This window comes from Nomia melanderi, chromosome 9, assembly GCF_051020985.1.
Source record: "Nomia melanderi isolate GNS246 chromosome 9, iyNomMela1, whole genome shotgun sequence".
Lineage (NCBI taxonomy): Eukaryota > Metazoa > Arthropoda > Insecta > Hymenoptera > Halictidae > Nomia > Nomia melanderi.
In genome coordinates this window covers 9,525,667-9,546,174 of record NC_135007.1, presented here as the reverse complement: position 1 = coordinate 9,546,174, position 20,508 = coordinate 9,525,667, and the positions used below count along the sequence as shown (strand labels likewise).

At 37.9% G+C, this 20,508-nt stretch overlaps 1 protein-coding gene across 15 annotated transcripts in view; it reads left to right on the top strand.

The window, feature by feature from the left end:
* The window catches only part of LOC116432833 (phosphatidylcholine:ceramide cholinephosphotransferase 2), a 43,371-nt gene extending 22,956 nt beyond the window's left edge, over nucleotides 1-20,415 (top strand). For 13 of the 15 annotated variants that reach the window (XM_076371053.1, XM_031990261.2, XM_031990262.2 and 10 more), the window contains 5 exons: nucleotides 4,867-5,243; nucleotides 10,594-10,804; nucleotides 11,271-11,545; nucleotides 11,940-12,115; nucleotides 12,641-20,415. In XM_076371053.1, coding sequence (XP_076227168.1) covers nucleotides 4,867-5,243; nucleotides 10,594-10,804; nucleotides 11,271-11,545; nucleotides 11,940-12,115; nucleotides 12,641-12,796 — 1,195 coding nt within the window. In that variant the 3' untranslated portion in view covers nucleotides 12,797-20,415. Of the gene's footprint in view, nucleotides 1-4,458; nucleotides 4,708-4,866; nucleotides 5,244-10,593; nucleotides 10,805-11,270; nucleotides 11,546-11,939; nucleotides 12,116-12,640 lie in introns of all 15 variants that reach the window. The other 2 variants (XM_031990250.2, XM_031990249.2) reach the window with 1 other exon arrangement.
* Nucleotides 20,416-20,508: the final 93 nt, after the last annotated feature.

The window sequence follows — 20,508 nt, the reverse complement described above, 5'->3', positions numbered from 1 at the left end:
TCCACGGGCTTAGCGTCGAACGTGGATTATCTGCGCGAAATTTATCGTTCGCGCAGAACGACGGTCGGAGAGAGACCCGCCTACGGAGGAGTAGCTTGTCCACCTACGCGTCGTTTTTCATCGTTCGTGTTTCACGGCCTCCGGTGCGCCTCCGGCCGAGGGAACTTCCCCGCCGGAGGGTTTGCGCGGCGGGCGTTAAGATAAATCAGCAATTAACCACGATTCGAGTTAATTGTTGCGGGCGAATGTGGCCCGGGTTACCATTTAAGCACTGAAACTGCCAGACAGGTCAAAATTACCCATTTCCGATTTCTTCTTGTTGTAATTATTAAAAAGATAACAGACGTTTCTCTGAGAAATTATTAAAGAAATTGATTTAGCAACACGCAAGCTGGTTTGTAAACCAATTGAAGTTTCAGTAGATGCGTTCGTGGAATATTTATAGAGTAATTTCACAAAGTTCATTCAACTGATCGGTAGTTTAAGTGTTAAGCACTGAATACTGTGGGATTCGACAAGTTGGTTGACTATACGATAATCGCGAAATAAGAGAAATTCTAGTGTTAATTCATACAAGTGTAGTAAATTATAATTCCTCCGTTGCGCTACATTGAATAATGCTAAGAAAGTAAATGCTGATACGATTATAATTATCAACGCGACGCATGTGAGATCAACACAATCGAAAAACACATATATACGCGTGGATAGTTGACAGCGATTACTTTCGACGATAATATAGAATAGTACATATGCGTTCATAGCGTTCAAAAGGTTAATTAAATCCAGGCCCGTTTGATCAGATAACGGTTCGCTGGTCGAATAATTTTCGGACAGAATTTATCGAGACAGGTGGCAAAGGCTCTTGCGGCTTCGCGTCCGGCTTCTACGAGACACGGCATGGGAAGGGAACGGAAATTAAATTACCGGGAAACCTTTTTTACGACTCTTTCCGATGCTTCTTTTTGGGTTTCTCTTCCCGGGCTCTCCTTTCCTGTCTCCGCGACACCGTTCAATTCCTTCCTATAATTGAGAAATATATTTTCCCGTGATACGTGGAAGTAAAGTGTTAGGTCATCCCGTAAGTACAGTAAAACTTCGTATAACGCGACTAAAAACTTTCGTGAGTGATTATCGTGATATTATTATAAATAGCGATTTCACATTTACGAATATAGAGTTAACACATTGTCTGCAACTGTTGTCACCGATGACCGTAGCTTTCAAATTACTCGGGAACAATTACAACAAGAAAATTGATGTTGAATAAAAATATTTGGTAATATAAGTAGCTACATAATTGTGTAATATGAGTACTGTGTTGCCAAATCATTAATGACTATTACAAACACCATTTGCCATTGTTCTGAAAGAATAAGTATTACTGTACAAAACGTTCGAAATTTTCGTGGCAGTCAACGTGTTGAATACCCTTTTTTGGTACTGGTCCAATTTTTTTCTATTCGTATTTCTTTTCTGTGAGAAAGCTCACTTTTGTAATTATCTGTCAATAATTTTCTGTTATTTTCATAGTAATGGTAACACATTATTAATTGTAATCAATTACCATACGATAACCCTGGGGATATTTTCAAATACGTGAAACAGGTTTTCCATCGCGCGATTAGAAGCAAAAAGAACGAAATCAATTTCTTTGCCTGGAAGTGGCAGAATAAATTATACCAGAGCTGATTGGTGCATTCGTTTTCAGTTTAATGAGTCTATTAGATCATAAAACGTTACTTATTTCGTCGAAGGTCTAATAACTATAAAAAGAGTCATCGAAATTATTTAGGTTAATCCTTAGAGTTCTTTAAGTTCTCAATACACTTCACGCGTGAAATAAGATCCGCACATTGAGAACAGTGAAAAATATTCACTTGTTACTGTCAGAACCATGAAATTATCCATAATCACAATCTAAAGACAAACTTTTCATGTACACGAAATTTTCCCTGGAGTAACTGTTGCCTCCAGACATTCGTTTACGGTGTAATAAAAGGTTTTGCGTGTTCACGGAATTCTGAGGTCGAAGCACCGATAAAAAGAAGCCACAGATTACTCACCAGATTAACCTTCTGCGGTCGAACGTCGCCGTAATGACGACTTCGAGCTGTCCTGTCTAAAATCGATAGCTGCGAATGTATAATTTAATTATTCAAATAACGAGAGATTCGTATGTGGTTTTCTTTCTGATATTTAGCTCTTTCCGGTCGAAGTCCGAGTATGATAAGGCAATTCTAATTTAACAATTACAGCTTCCATTAGTCATATACACATGTTATATAAATGTAATTATTTTAGATTGGAATAATTTAGTTTAACTCAGTGTTTTGATGGTTTCAATACACTTTCTCATAAGTACGCGTTGACGTAAAATTCTGCCATAGCCAAACAGCTAAAAAGATTAAAAAAACGCATATATGCGCTCGTAGTCCACAGCGATGACTTCCAGTGGACGCATGCATTCAAAGGGTTAAAGGTTTGAAAAATTCTCGTCAGTGAAGGATGAACTTAATTCATTTCCGTACTTTGTACCGAAACCCGCCGCGTTACGGTAGACGATCAAGGACGACTCGACAAGGAAAAGGAAGTCGAATTACCGGGGACCTTTCTTGTGTCGTATCTTCCTTGTTCTTGCGGAATCATTTTATTTTATCCGCTCGCCGCGTTAACAGGACGGTAATGTCCGTTTCCCCCGGGCAATTGCGAAATGTCCCGCCCATGAAATTGCGCGAACGGAATATGTTATCCACAACCTTCATCCAGATATCGTTTGCCTCGCCCATCCGCGAAGCCTGTTCCCGAAGCGGTCTGCAAATATCCTTAACACGATAACCTTCCGCTCGGCCGCCGATGATAACTAAAAGCGGAACGTAATAGCGTCCGCGTCGTTGAGCGTCAACGAGCCGGTTGCATGTGGACTGCATGTTTCATCGAACTATGAAAACCCGGCCCTATTTCGGCCTGAGGAGATAAGGCGGTTTGCCGTTGGATATATCGTTTCATAGGAAATTGATTTTCGAGTGGATCGGCCGGAATGATTCACGGGAACGTGGGAAAATCGTCGCGATAGGAAAAAGAAATGCGGTGGAACGAACGTAAAATTGGAGCGAGAATATTCGACTTGTCGGATCTAAAATTCCGCGTTTTCTTTCGTTCGTTTAACTTTATGTAGAATTCTTATATTGTCCGATTAATCGGTCTTTCAATTTTCGTCCGTTCTTTTGCTTCTGTCTTCACTGCAGAAAGGTTATATAACTCGTTTACCTTTATTTGGTAGCCAGTTATTTGACTGGTTGCGGTAGGAAAAGTGCCGGTATGGTTAGTGTTAAAGATACTTGAAGGTAGATGACGAATGATAGTAAACATTTGAGATATATGTTGAAACGAGAATTAAATCGTTGATTTTGAGGTAGGGATGAACAGTTTTAGTTAAAATAGCTGATTTTCTATGGTGATAATTATGAAGTGATATGTAGCAATGATGTAGAAGAATAGACGAATCGGACTTCTCTAGTTCTACGTTCTGTTGTAGCATGCGATAAAGAAGCAGTGGATTCTTTAATCCTGTATGTTAATGAATAGTTAATCCCGCATGTTGATTAATTCTTTATTAATCTTTTTATCGCATTTGCTCCGAGTTTCGCTAGACGATAGTTCGTGGAATGATGCAAGTGGTTTTAGAAAAACTTGGATCTCTCGTAGGAACGCGAAACCTATCAAGGTGATAGCGACATTAAATAAAAGAGATTTTGTTTTGAAATAGTAGCTCTTGGGTTTTCCTAAAATATATATTCTGATAGTGTAACGACGCGACATAGTGACTAGACGTATTATTCAAATAGTGTGCAGCTCTCATGTCCTGAGTCAATCCTGCATGCTGAAAAGTCACGAGGGCAAGGGGACTCTTCTACTCAGGATGCTCGTGTCAATAGCTGTAGAACAGCAGTTGATGCTTTCAGACGAGTTGCATGACGGAAAAAGCAGACGGAAAAGAATGCGACGGAGTGAGATGTAACGAACATTGATGTCGAATTTCGTTTCTATTCAAGCCACGGGTTTTTATGTTTACCGAATTCCAGAAGGCGAAGGCTCGGCTACTAGGTTTCTTGGAAGGACAATTCCCCTTGCCCCTGTGCATTTTTATCTTTGCGGATTGACTCAGCACGTGAGAGCTGCACACTAGCTCCATTCTAGTAGCAGAAGCATAAACGCACGCATCTTGATACGATTAGACTGTGGATGTTCGTGAAAACGAAGGTTTCTCTAAATTATTCCTACAGAACGAGTAGCGAGTAGAAATTTATTTCTTCCACTATAATATTAGCGAAATGCTGGGAACAAAAATTATTCTACACATTCCTAGAGACACTTAGTGCATAGAGTATAATGTACCAATCATCTACGCTAGAAACAACTAAAACCCACATTCTAATCATGGCGTTATCTTAACAGGGATGACTTGGGCAAACCGATCGATTCGCACGAACATAAAAAATCTGCCGAGACTCGCATTGCGCTCGAAGATTGTCGAAAACCTTATCGCCGTGTCGAGTGTCGCTACGAAAGTTGACTTTACACGCAGTAACGTAGCAAACTGGCGTTTATGCAAAATTATTCGAGCCTTCGCACGATCGAGGGACAAACAGCCTGCCTCCCTCTCTCCGTCTTTCTTTGCTCCGATTCTTCTACAGCAGAAGAAAGGTCCGTGCTCGTTAGGTCTATCTGGTTCCATGGAACTCGCGATCTTGAAACTGTTTTATCGCGATGGATCGTAGAATTGTGCGATTTCCGTGAGAGATTTAGGCGATCCGAGTGTTGCGCCAGCTGATTTTGATTTTATCCTGTGCCTTCTGTTCGCAGGATGGTATTGGACCCCAAGGTCACGAGTTTGCACAGTGATTACGGAAGCTTCGATCGACCATTGGGCGCCGGCGAGGGCCACGAGAGGGACGTCGAAGCCGCGGTTGATGGAAGCAGTAACGGGATGGCACAGTCGAGCGACGTTTACCAGCGACAACCGTTATTACCTGGTGCGCCGACCAAAGGGAAAGACAAGTGGTCCGGGGTGGCATCCGGATCGGACTATTACGTGGACGAAGAAGACGAGAAGATCGACAGCCTCGGACGCCATCCCGGGATACCGAACGGTTCCGGGAATGGCATCGTTAAGCTAGACATACCTGCGCCCCTCCGCGAGGAGCCCCGTTTCCCTAAGGAAAAATGGAAAACTTTCCTTGGTAAGGAACTTTTTGTTCGCAGGTGGACACCCTTCGGATGGCTGCCATTTTGATTTATACAGTGGACCCCCGTATAACTCGATTTCTTATAACGCCGCGAAAAAATTGCGACTGGTACTGATACAGCGCGAATGGCTCCGTACTACGCGTAAGACAAATTTAACATTTTCATATTGATAGAGAAGAGTCGATAGAATTCACTTACGTCTGAGCTGAGCGAGATTTGTTGCAGTTATCGTCGATAACATTTTGCTGCCGCAAATCATCCCGTCGATCTTTTTCTTGTTAACGTTGCAGAACAATGGTCGGCTTTTACAAGTAGAACATGTTAAAAATTTCTATCAAAGGGAACATCGGATTTGAAGTAATGTTTATTTGGCGATTACTCGCTGATACATTTAATACCGAGACACTTCGGTGATACGAACTGATTGGGCAACATTTTCGGAGTATTAAATTTCCTTGATAATCAAATGATGACATTTTTTTCGGATTTTGAAAAACAATTCCACGAATCGAAACCGCTGAGTGGTTCGCTAATATGTGTTCCGTTGCGCTTACAGCGAATATTTCTTTGTTAAAAGCGCAACGAATTGAAAAGGTTTGTTTCTTACTGAAACAGAATCTTGCCTATCCGCGATATACGTAGCACTTGACAGTCTTCGGAAGAATTAGAAAGGTAAATGAAGACGACCACTGTGGCAACAGTCGACAGGAAGGCTCTTGTCACAAATGCTCGTTGGGTGGGGGTAAAACGTGAGAACAGGAAGTTTCGTTCGATGAAAACTGATTAGAAGAGGTAATTCACTGACATTTCAATGTATCAAAATTGATTGTTTCGCGAAATTGCTCTCCATACAGATAAGATTAAAAGTTGCGATCTTTGCTTGATGAAGCATACCAAAATACTTTTTCTACGATGTTGATAGAACCATTTGCCTAAAAGTGCAGGTGTTTCATTCTGTTGTGGACAAACAACATCATTAACTCTGTTACTTTAGAAATAAACGAAGTATATAAAAATTGTTATTGGTTATCTTCATTATGACAAGATAATACTTCAGTTGACACCTGTTGAGATAGAGACTTGTACATTTGTTCAATTAAGCACGATTAAAAAGAGCAAAGATTGCAATGTTATCCCTATCTCTTGAAAATGTTGATATCCTTTTGTTATTCACAAATTGCGATTAAGATGACATATCTAATTATTGAATAAAACATGAACTTTATATCAATAACGCTAGCACTTCGTTTGGGAAAGAATCTATGAATGCGAGTACGTCTAATTGTTATATTCAAGTAAAATTTCGATTCATCGTGATTTGAATCTATCTGAAAACTGTGACGGGTTTGTTTACCATCGATGTTATGGTTGCACGTCATAAAACGATCTATTAAAAGTGTGTACCTTATTCTGGTATGTGTACGTGTTCATATCTACAAATAATTTTTTCAAACATTTTCATTCAAGTACTGTATATCTATAAAATTGGTTGTTTTGAAGATGAATATTCCCTTAAACAGTTGACTGTATTTGGACGAGTATACTCACCATAACACAAAACCTTGCCATTCTTCATAACGAGTATACTCGTCAAAAACAGCTAACTGGTTGGATAGGAGAAGGAGGAGTTTTCCTATAATTTAGTTGGCAATGAACTCTTTAAGGCAGTTACTTGCGCGCAATTCGTTCGCACGACGGGGTGTCGATCGAGATCGAGATCGAGATCGAGGTCGCTACATGGCCTGGTATTCGTTGTGGATCTGCGCGGAGACTGAACTAATGCAGTCGATGAGTTCTCGACGGTTGAATCTGACCTAATCGAATCGTTGCAACGAGTATTCTGGTTTTTCCGTTTAGTCAGTTATTTCTGTCCTTTGTGATCTGTTTTTATGAACAGCACACAAGCCGAGGGTAGACAAGAAATGGATTTTTTACACTCTTAAACCCTCTGAGTATAAATAAGCCTTTCCTTCGCAAGATTGGTTTGTTTTTCAAGGAATTAACACTAGAACTACCGAGCATTTAATACGATTAATATGTAATCTGTATAAAAATTGTCATAATCGATTATTATCAATTTCTTCAGACATTCATTACAGTATTCAAGTGAAACTACTTACTTTACGTACGATAGTTCTAGTGTTAATTAATTTCAACAGTTACCTATGAAGAAATATTCCTTATAAAATGATTATGTAAACTCTGGGTGATTCCAGTGAATCAAGGATGATTGCCTGATGGTGTAATTTTTTTCAGAATGATGAACACTTTTGTTTCGAGTATAAAAGCTTCAATTTTGGACTCTGAAAACCTTTTCCTATTGAATTTTTTCGACTACAGTAGATCAGAGAACATTTACAAAATATTATTAAATACCAATACGTATATACCTTCTACAATTCTGTTCTTTAGATTCCTTTTCCTTATGTTATATTATAATTATTTAAAAAATTGTAATGTATTCATCTTCATGTATTTCGTATCTTTTAATACCAAATTTGATCCAGTAGGATCATCAGCGTATATTGTGATCGCGGATAATTTATTTCAGCGAAAGTAATGCAAAGTATTAAATAACGTACTTATGAATGTATTCTTTCGTTTATACTTTACAAATTATTTCTTGATTATTTAAAATTAAAATTAATATTGTATTTAGATCTAATGAAAAAAATGTTGTTATAGGTAGTATATTTTTCATTTTGTCGTATGATGCAAATGGGTTAAATCTTTCATAACATACCACGTAATATCTGATTCCTCGTATATTTCTTCAAGGTGGAATTAAAAAACAGTTCCTAACCTTATCGATCTCTCTGCATTCCGTTTCATGCAGTCGAACAATGTACTTCGCATTTCAATTTCTTTTTACCTCGCATATTTACCCCATTCTTATTTCATTATTCTTCAGCTTCTTTACCTTCTATTATCAACATTTCGATTCGTCGTATACGCCAAAGACGATATTAGTACTAAATATTATACTTTCTATCACTAGTCTTCGCGAACAATTTAATCGACGATTCGATATCTTATTCGATTTTTAACTCCTCGTCGTACATTGACGAGTGAGACTCGTTACGAAGATTTCTAGATTAATTTCATAAAAATCAATGCTGTTCGTTATCCACAATGATCAAAGAAAAGAAAATTGTTTTGTTATTACTAATTTATTATCTCTAGAGTAAATGTTCATTTACAGTTTTGCGTTTCTTCCAAATTATCGATAGTAGTAAAATCGAAAACAAATGAATGAATTCCAAAAGAGCACAAGTCAACCAATCAATCTTTCGAGACAATCAATCTTTTTTGTATCTTCGCTCACTCATTTATCATTTATTTTGTTGATTCTTTTTGCAAGCATTGGCTACACATATATCTTCATTACGTGAACGTTTTTGTGAACATGTTATTAAATCATTTTTAGTATTATATATTTAATATTATATTTTTAATATTATTAAATAATATTAAAACGGTTACATCAATAACTCATGCGGATAACGTTAAAAAATGGCCTTGTGCTGCTTCGGAATTCATGATTCGAAATGTGCATAGCTGCGACGAAGTCGAGTACTACGAAAATCTAAATTGTAAAGTATCAAACAACATTTTATTTTTTCCCTTCCAATTCGAGTCCCGGAGTATCTTGCATTCCGCCCGACCATGTTCCTTTTGTTCCAAAAATTCGAAGCGAGGCCAACCCGCGTCTCTGCCGTTTGTATTTCTGAAAATATTTTTTCCCACGCTGGTGTAACACAGAGATGCGTTTCAACGATGAAACACGGACACAGAGATGTGCACGGTATACATTAATTAAAAGCTTTGTCGCGATACCTGGTACCACTGTGACACACATTTACGGGAGATGGCACAGCGCCAAAATTCAGTTCGCGCGTGTATATACCCGCTTCCTATCAGCCGGAGGAAAACGCTTTTAAGAGACCGCCCTTAACCTTTCCGCTGTGGCAGGCTTCAGACGAAAAGCGATCTCTTTTTTCAGATTTTCGGTTGACAGCGATATTTTCTGCGGAATCGCGAAAATGCTGAAAGTTGCAACGCGATACCTGGTCATATTCATCTATCCTTTGAAAATAGGTGCACGTTTCGAAGCGAAATGTGTTTCTCTTATTTCCCATTTGCCCCATTTTATTCTTTATACATTCTCTTTTTTATTGTTATATTATTTTTCTAGGAAATAAATATATATTGTAACTACACGTTCACCTTTAGTCATAACTAAGTATTGTTGCATTATTATAGTAGAATAATCTGAGCAACGAATCATTTAATTAAAAAACATTTAATTTGAAGTCGTGACATGCTTCGTACATTTGGAGCGGTAACGTGTGCTATTTCACTGCGAGTTTCTCGCTGCTCGCGAAACGGATTGCTCGTTTTAATCGTCGGGTTATTCCCGAAATATCATTTTATCTTGCGAATTCATGATGCAAGCCCCACCGGGGAAGATAAAATGAGGTAAAAAGTGTTATTGAAGCGGACGCGCATTAAAAAGAATAAACGACGAGGAAACGATAGATGGCAACAGTGTTATTAACTGTCCATATGGTAGTGATTTTCTATTGCGAGACGTTTCCTCGGAACGTGATGGATGTAATCGTAGACTTGTATTTTCTGTTGCTCGCGGTTATTGATTGCTTAGCCGTCTTTCACCGCGACAAAGAGGCAAGGTAACATTTTCTTAGGATGTAAACACGCACGCCAAGTTATGTCCGCGGGGCTTATCACGCTGCGGATAACGTTGCTGACGATGCCACGAATGACTCATAATTCGTTTGACAGCCCTTATCTATTGAGTTATTTGTCTTTTCCATCGGAGAGCCATCTTTTTATAATACACACTGTGCAGTAAATATTCGTGGGCGATGTTGTAATTCGATCACAGGAATAACTCCGATTCGCTGGAAACATTGTAGCTTTTCTTTTTTAAATTGTACGGTGAAGTTTCCGTAGTGTGTATCGTCGAGTTCGCCGACCTATCGAACAAGGTCGTTCGGGATTAAAAATAAGTAACGAAACGTTCTGGTAACGGTCATTCATCACGCTGGATGCTCGACCTTTAGCCCTGTAAAAGCATTTCTGTGCAGTTTCAGGCGAAAGACATTTAATGTCGTCCATTATATCATTTTTATACCTTTATAGCTACCTTTAGGTATTTTAAGATATACGTTATTTACGATCATTGAATTAATCTTAAGTCAAAATTGTTCAGGTAAACGGAGGAACGTTTTCGAAGATTGTTCTTTATTTTCATTTCTACAATGTGAAACGTTCCAATGGTTAACCGTTGAATTAACGAACTGGCCACGATTTTTGTTGCAGCATTTTTGTTTATGGTCGTAAACTTCATCCTAACGACAGCGTCCCTTGCAATGGTGCACGAAAAGGTCCCCGACAGAAGTACGTATGGACCGCTACCGGACGTGGTGTTGGATAATGTCGCCGCTCAGGATTGGGCCCTTAACGTGTCGGAAGTTTTGATTATGATAATGTCCAACTCAGCCATGGTTTTTATTATTTTTCACAAGCATAGGTACGTGGCACGTGTAGTTAATGTAATTATTACGAAGACGTACAATAATTCCTAGTTAGCGTTTTTCTAAAATGGTACGAGAACACCGAAAAGAGATCAGTTCTAAAGCTTCATTCTTAAAACAGATATCTTTAATGTTATAAGTTACAGTTGAAGTTGTTGTTCTAAAGCTAATGCCGATTATAACATTACACAGAATGCAATAATAATTTTCCTACGTTTCAAACTCGAGCGAAATGTTTTATACGTAATTGGTTTTCCAATGAAATGGAGGAGGGCTTACGCAAGTGTTTCCAGAGTTCATATAAGAATGGAATGAGTAATTAATTCTAGAAGCATTTGTATATTTTTGTAGCCAGCCAACTTGTAACAATAATAATCACGGAAGCGTTTGTTTCAATAACTCAGGCCTATGCAGGAAGTTTGTGTTATTCTTACCAACGTGTATCATCTTGTTTCGTTTCAGATTTATCGTTGTTAGGCGGGTGTTTCTTTTGATGGGGTTGCTGTATATGATGAGGAGCGTCACGATGTACGTGACAGTACTGCCGGTAGCCAGTAAGACGTATTTCTGCAGTCCGAAAGCGAACAACACGAGTCCGCTTCTTATTACGAAGAGGGTTTTACAGCTCATCTCTGGCTTCGGCTTGTCTATAAACGGCAAGCACACTTACTGCGGAGATTACATTTACAGCGGTCACACGGTTGTGCTTGTACTTAGTTACCTGATTATCAAGGAGTGTACGTACTTCCGGCAGGATAACAAAATTGGGTTGTTACATAAATTCTGGACAGTGATTCCCACTGAATACAAATTCAGGAGTTCCTGGCTTTCGAATGATACGAAATTATCTTACTGCTGTTACGGTCTTTAGTCTGGCTATACGCGTTTAACGAAATGCTAATAAGCCGCGAGTTTGAGCTGAATAGAATAATTGAATTTTTTTGTGACTGTAGTTTTCTGAAATTAATTTAGACCATTTTAGAATTGAAATTTTGTGTAACTTTTTTAAAAATTAAACTTTTATTTTTGTTAAACGTTGTAGGGAATTTATTTAACAATCTAATGGCGATGGAAATATTGTGAAAACGTAAGGTAGGGATAAGAAGACTAAGAGCAATTTTAAAATTGCAGATTCTCCGAGAAGATGTAAGCCAATTCATTGGCTGGCGGGCATAACTGTTGTTGTTGGGGTAATAATGGTCTTGGTGGCTCACGGACACTATACCGTGGACGTCCTCATAGCTTACTACGTAACCACACGCTTATGGTATATTTATCATACGTTAGCTAATAATTCGCATCTTAAGGTAAGTAAACGTATCAATTCAGAAAACTCTGTTTTATCGTGAAATACGAATTATTTATTTGTAAAATATTTTTCAAAGTAGAATTACATAATTTCCGTACCCATTTATTAGTGGATTTACAAAGTACGTGGCATATTTTAAGAAACTGAAAAGATTTTGATCTCTTGATTTATTTGTATTATACAAACAAGCAATTCAATACTCGTGTGCCAATTTGCAAATTTGTTAACGTAGACTATACGTTAACCTTAGATATTCACATATCCTTCAAATATATGTATGCACATAATTACAGATTCAAATGCATTTCAGTTTCACTATAGAAATCGCGCATATTCGAACCTAGAAACAAGTTCTCTTCAAGCACACAATTTTGAAAATTTAAGATTCTCAACATTGTAGAACTATACTTTACATAAATGATTTTTAAGAATCTAACTTTAAAGAGTACAAGAAAACCGATAAACTTTTCGCATCGGTCTAATAGCACTGTTATTATTAAAGAAAGCATTCCCATATTTCCAGCAATACGAACCAAACAACTTTTTGGCCCGGCTCTGGTGGTTTCCTATGTTCAAATATTTCGAGAAAAATGTGGGCGGCACGGTGCCACGACAATACGATTGGCCTTTACCCTGGCCTCGACGTTTCCTTGCCAAGCACCCGAACCGGGACAGTTAATGTCCGCCGTGACTACACGATAGAGGCTCTCAAACAACGGAGTTACTTTTGTTGTATTTGTACATATATAAACATATATAAAAGCTTTACTAGAAAAGTGGTACAAGAGACGCGCCCAAGCTTCCGTCAAGCTTCCATTACGAAGTCTTGATAGAAGTTTTCTGCAGTGTTCACTCTTCTCGAGAACTTTACGACACGAACGATAGACGACGAGGCGAATAAGAATGAACATAAAAAAAAGGAAATGAACAAGAGAATGGATCAAGGGAAACACAACCATTGGAAGACGCTCGTACTGTCATGTTCGTTATCGTCCAATCGCGAAACCTATTTTTCCTTGATTTTGATACGACTTATACATATTGTAAGGGATAGGCAACTCGATAGTACCGATGTTAGTCCTCATCAGAAGAATTCATGTGTAGATGAAGGAGAGGAGGTATCCGAGAGTTACCGGTCAGATTAGTGTATAAAAACGAAGAAAAAAGACGAATTAAAATGAAAAAACAAATGCTTAGATATCTCTATTTTCAGATACTCCGAAATGTGAAGATACTTAGGATTAATCGCTGATCGAGCGTGATTCACACTCGCGAACTGTACTAATTGTTAATACGTAGAATCAAGGCGCAAGCTGGCGGACACACTTTTGTAAACTTTCGAACAACGACACGCAATTGGAGAATGCGAGGCGTCACTTTAATGTACGCTGAACGCAACTTTTTTTACAGACCCGGGCGCCGATTCTTTCACCTGTAGAACATCAATGATACGAGCTACACCGAGACCGTCAAATAATAAAATTCATTTAATATTTCGTCGTTCATACTTCAGGAAACGCGTAACTTTATTGTATGTCGAATCAGACAATAAGTAGTGCAGAATCTTGAATGCAAGTAAGATGAACAATTATTTGATGTGCGTATCGAATAAGAAAATAATTGGGATCTACATTCCGGAAATAGTTACAAAAGGTATCTCACCTTCCGAAAACATTGTTTCAGGATTTCTTCCTTTTTCCAAAACGCTGTATAAATTTATTAATTAAACGATCGATGATTATTTGAATAATCGTTCGAAAGTAATCGAATGACGCCCAGGTCTGCCTTGTATGCCGCGAGACCTTCCTCTGGTTGCTACTTTTCAGCTGTTATTAATCTCAATCGACTTCCAAATACTAAGACGATGGTCGTTTCTTTTTTTGTAATTACACAGAAAGAAAAGAAAACGGCGGCATGCCTTATTCCGATGAAAGTCAGCTGAATGCGTATTAGAATCTTTGTATTTGAGATTGGTCAATTACTGTTCGTTTCTCTCGAATCTATGTATCGCCGTATGTAGATCCCTTTCCATCCCACCCCCTCGAAATTGGTGTCCATTAAATGAATTGGCTCACGCGTAGTTTCTTGAGCGATCGCGCAAATTTCGTGGGACCAAGCAGAGAGCAGAACGTGTAAAGGGAACGTAGAACCGATTGAAAGTAATTGTTATTGAGAAATGGGACTGGTAGCGGTAGTAGCTATATTGGATTCGTCAAGAACACAGACGACGTAGTGTTTCAGCTATATTCGAACGCCGTTGCTCTAGTTTTTTCGTTAGACGATGATTTTTTCAATGTCAATCGGAGAGACTGTAATGTGTTCTATTCGAAAAAAAGGCTTACAGGAAAATCACTTTACCAACGACGACACGACGCGGCATTCGATTTTTAACCGATCTATTGTGATAAGAAGATACTATTGCGCAACTGCGAAATTCGTGATTCCTCGGAATAAGGACGTCTTTGCATTCTGTATACACACCAAATGTTGTCACGCGTACACGAAGACGGAGATGCGAACCGTGCGAGGAAAGCAACGTGTGCAAATCCTATACTAATGGTTCTGAGCGTGATTGTTCCAAGCTCAAGAAATAATTTCTATCTCTGCCAGTCGTTCAAACAAAACGCATGAAAATCTTACAAAGTTAAGAAGAAATAGTTCATAGATGATAATCGGAAAGGTATTGCGACTAGTTAACTACGAATGCTGATGCGAATTTGTATGATTGTAATATGATTAGTTCAATGAAATGTGGGTTAAATTAATTATTCGATTATAAAATTTGGATGAGAATTAATATCTTAGTGCATTGTTTTGTATACTTGTATCGATATATATTCATGATTCTGTAAAGTCATAGTTCTCACGTGATACAATTATAAGGATCAATACGTACACTACAGATGTTCACATAAATTCCGATTTTTACGAATAAATTTGCAAAAAGATAGCATCGAACAGGCAACGGTGATGTTACCAAGTTGAAAGCGCAAACTATACTCGCCAATTCGTCGTACGGTTCTCTCATCCACCGATCTTCTACCATCTCGTTATTTCGCGATAACGATTCCTTGCGATTCTTGCCCCGCTCTAACGTCAAGGAGCGTCCTCTTTAGTTTCATCGCCATTTCATCTATGAGCTACTAGCACAAACGCTTCGGATATCTTCGTCGCTCCACGCGCGGAGGTTGTTCAGTGAATCTCAATTTACTCCATTTTCGCGTGGGTACGTTAGAACGAGTTGATGAAGGAAATCGAAAACGAAGAAAAAGAAGAAGAAGAAGAAGAAGAAGAAGAAGAAGATGATGAAGAATAAAAAGAATAAAAAGAACACGATGATAAACGTTGAAACTGATGATGATGGTTTATAAATTGCGGAGTCTCGTGCATAGTTTAAGCAACGTTAACCAAGCGATTTGTTGTCTTCTGCACACATGGTTTATTATTGTTAATGCTCGTGCAGAACTCTCGTTACTCGTCATGCGAGTTATCCACATGTTCGATGGACGCCTTGTTTTCGGCATCCCTCTCGATGTTACCGTAAATAATATTAAAGCAAACGAAGAGTAAAAGGACGATGTTAGAAAAACGGTGAAGTGACAAAAAAAAAAACAGTTAAGATCGCCACAAGGAATGTCTCAGTGGTCCCTCATTTCTCGCTTGAACTTTATTCTTTATCACGGTCGAACGACGAGAGAGAAGGTGACCGGAAGAGATGTGTGTCCTTCGTGGTATACCGGAGGACAGTGAGCCAAACGTGGACGAAACTCGTCGGCCCTTTGCTACATTATAATTAAGTCTTTTTCCGTCTGTGATGATAGATGAGAGCGAGTCGTCGTCGCGCAGCTAATAAACGATCGTAAACTGATCCATACGATGTGCTCGAACACGATATCGATATTTCCTCTTAACTCCCTATGGACTAACCCGCTTTTGAGTGTTACACCTTCTCCTGTTCTGTTACCGAAAGAAATGATCTTGGCAGATGACTCGTAAGTCGGAATTAATTGTTCAAAACAGCTGGAACGCAGAAACCAATTGTGAACAATTACTTCAATTCGATCGAGTTACGTCGTCTTCAATAATCGAATGAAAAATGTGTTGGGTCATTTCATTAGTAGTGTCTCCGGAGATCAATTTTAAATTTAAATCGTTCAATTCTTTGCGGGTGAGAATTTTTAAAAATTTTCCATCAGAAAAGTGTATTATGCATCGAAGTCTTACATACTAGGAATAAAGGAAATCACGTATCAGTCTCTTGTTGTTTGAAGCTGTCGATTTTTAGATATACTTTGCAACTATTACATGCATATGCCATTACAACAGCATTTATCCCTAAACCGTTAAATTACACTTTTAACGTCTTTGAATTTTACTTTTAAAAGATAATTGTTTGGTAGTTTGAGATACGAATACAGGCAGCATTACTTATGAAATCGCCTAATAACAATGTGCGTTCCGAAGCCATATTGGACTATAGGGAGTTAACACTCATAGATGCGTGTATCCGATATATTTTACTAAGATTAAATGTGGCCCGTAGCGATTCTTATGCGATGCAGCATTCGTAAATGTAACGCGGATTGTCCGAGTATATTTTTCAATGTGCGTGTTAATAGAGATCACGTTAGCGCATATTACTACTGGACTGTGGATGCTCATGCAAATATACATCCTGCGTTGGCTGGTTGGAAAACGAAATACAAATTAAACAGACCCCAACTTTTCTTTTTTAATTGATTATTTGATTACGCCAACACGTTTCGTACCACCTGAAATTTTATACACGCATTGTAATAAATGATTGCATGTTTACTGTAATAATTATTACATATAACAATCGATTAAATTCGTGACTTCTTTTTGATTATTTTATTTTGAAATGAAGCCAAAGGATAGGGACCTCCAATTAATCTAAGTTTCGTTTCGAATGTATACCGTGGGTCATCGATGATCCACAAGGCGGAGAACATATTTCGAATAAAAGTGAAACTGTACAAAATATTTTCATTATTGCCTGCATTTATTCATACAATCGATGAAGAAACGTTACAAGCATTGCTAGCGCTGGCTATTAAATTATTATTGATGCAATGTGGTATGCAAATTGTCATTGCGACAGGGATTAAACGAAAATCGATATTTTCTAATGATAATTTGAAACAATTGGAAACATATGAAATGTATTAGACCCTTTACATTTTATTCGATCCGATGCATTTGTGCTCTCTGGAAATGCATACAATCCGCAGTCCAATTATTACTGTTTGGGAGAAACTCGCTAGATCTCGCGCGCGAATGCTTAATGTGTGTCAGTAACGAAATAGCCTGTTGTTCCTTTCAGTTCGACGTAAAAGATATGATATCCTCGATCGTGTCTTTAGAAATTACGTCCAACCATTAGGAAGAGCGACGGTCACAATCTGCCAGCGAGATATTAATAAAAGCGCGGCGATCTCGAGCCAAAAATGAAACGGTGCAAGCTTGCACGCGCGTTGTGTACCGTGTACACGTGAACCCGATACGCTGGGATGGCAAATCCGATGGGCTGTAAACTTATGTATCGTGTACACTTTGAGGCAACGATGTGCTGAAACAGTAATCCTAGAAGGATCATAAGAAAAGGCTTCTTCTGCGGATCTGGCTCAATCAGGGTTCTCTAATCTATAACTGTCCTCAGTACTTAACACATTGCGTACCGGCAACGAGAAATCTCGTTTTTATATAAAGACACTTAGCTATGCCACTTCGCTAATTACCACAGCATTGAAAAAATATAAAATTTAATTCGAATTGATTATCTGTTTAAAATATATTACATAACAATATGATATCTGAGTCTTTCTATGTATAGTGATATAAGTTAACCTCAGTGAAAATTGCCAACCGCACAATTCAGTTTTCTGAAAATTAGCAGGTACGCAATGTGTTAAGAAAATGTTTAGAACTGGCCTGAGAGGGAAAGTTTGGTCCTAATGAAACAAATATGCCAACTTTGAAAAAATGTACAGTAGATCGCGAAATAGAACTGCCTCTAGATGTTCAAAGTTTGCAATTTTTAAGTGGATCAGGACGCTACTTCCTAGATGATGTTGAGCTACGACCATACGTACGTATACGATGAATTGAGACCCTTGAAATTGATAAGGTGTCGATGGTTGTGTTGATTAAAATTGATTAAATTGGATTAACTGATAGTTAACTATCGATTAACTGAAATTAAAGGGAACTCAGAAAAATTAGATATTGGACGAGTCATCTCTTTGTTGATTGATTAGCTGTATCATTACTTCTATGTGTACACGCGCGCGTGCATGCACACGGTGGGGAACATAATTCACACGCACACGACGAAGGGAGAATTACGCTTCTTCCGGGAACCGTTACTGTAGAGGGTGTGGTGCTATGCATGGTACAGCCGGGAAGATGACATTACATGCAAAAATAAATCGAAAATAGAGAATAGAATTTTTGTCCTGCGAAGCTTCGTTTTCTTATGAAATTAAGGTAGAAAATTCGTCGACAGATGTAATTTTAACACTTGTATGACTATTGGAAAAGAACATTATTCTTGCAACTGATGCTGATTCCTTTTTACATCCACGAAGTAACTTGTAACTTTCATATTGTAATTTGTTTGATTTATTAGTTCTACATATTCATTCTCCTTTAAATGAGAAAATGTATATAAATGTATGTTCAAGTATATCATGGCATTTTATTTGCAAGCAATTATGAATCGAGTGGAAGGACATTGCAATGCTTTTAAAAAGTAATTGATTTTTGTTACTTAAGAAAATGTCTGAACAATGAATAAAAAATCATTCTTTCGCAGTGTTTCTTTTCATGAAGTAGTTATAGTTTCTGTTAATTTAAATTTTAATCGTGACATTTTTTAATACAGGAGAGTCTATTGATATAACCATACAAGTGTTAACCCCCGAAGTCTTTCGATGGCCTATGTGTCCTCCCTAACTGTATTTTAGAATATATATCTCCGATAAACACTTGTCTTTCTATCGATCCTCATCTAAACAACCGTCAACTTAGATTAACAATCGTAATGATTATGTATTCCTCTGGCTATTTCCTGCCTAACGATTCTCACAACAAGTAATGTATAAAAGATAATCAATATCATACTTCTATCAGTGTTCATAACATTAAAATAAATAGAAAGAGTAAATATCGTAGGAATATAAGCATTCAATCATACGATTATCGAGTGAATTTTCGAACTTAATTCTTTCAAAAGTGAAGCTTCGTACGAACAAATTGTCTTCTTTCGCAGCGATTTCCTTTTTGCACGTGGAATCACTTTCTCGTCAGTCGCGCCTCGAATGACGCGCAACTTGTGCGAAGGAACTATTAATTGGAAGATGAAAGGGTAGACGAGACCGGGGGGTGGAAACCGAAATATCACTGGATATTTATAGTTACTTCGAAGTTTACGTAACCGTTAAACTAATTTTCTTGGAGCGAACGAGTTTCGTTGGAAATCGTCACTCGGATCATAATTAACGAATAATTGCCAGAATTATCTCGATTTCAACTCCTTGCGGAGAATGTATTGTAATTAGGGGAGAAGCGACGAAAGAATGGAAACGAAGAATTTGTGGCACATGACGCACGCACGAGCGACATACTGTGTATGTGTGTTTATATGTATATACATATATATTTTTACGTGTAGATATTTTTTGGTAACTTGTTACAATAATCCTATTAGACCAGTTAAGTATATACATATATAAATATATATATATATAAAAATAAATAAATATAAATACATGTTGTAAATACAAGTATAGCTGGAGAAAAAAGCGTTCCGTCATCCACGTAGATTTATGTGAAAATGACTAAAAGAGGGGAGAGTAGATCATAATAAAATAAAAATGTAGAGACCACTTTGTATCGATTCAATGAAACATATACATACTTACGCATATATATATACATATATATAAACAAGTTTATTCGATGATTCGCGGCTAAATGTTTCCGTTCTAAGCCTGACACTATACCTCCGCATCGACGACTGGCTGACACAACTTGCGTGCAATTTACAATTTAGTTCCCGTTGACTTTTCGTGTATTCTGTACGTAAAAGCCGAGTCTTCGCGATTTATTTCGTCGAAAGGGTTCTTGCTATTCGGCCCCCTCCGCGCACCGTTACAATAAAAGACGAAAGCAAGTTGTATTTGACCCTTTTACTTTATACTTCTTATATTTATAATATTTATTACGTTTTTTCATATGTTGATGTAATAAAGTTTTAGATGATATACTTTGCAGCAACCGCTCTTGTGTCTTTTAATCGACGATTAACTTTTCGTTTGTATTCTCTCCGTATTAATGTTTATAAATGATGTTTCACAATGTTTTTTTGTG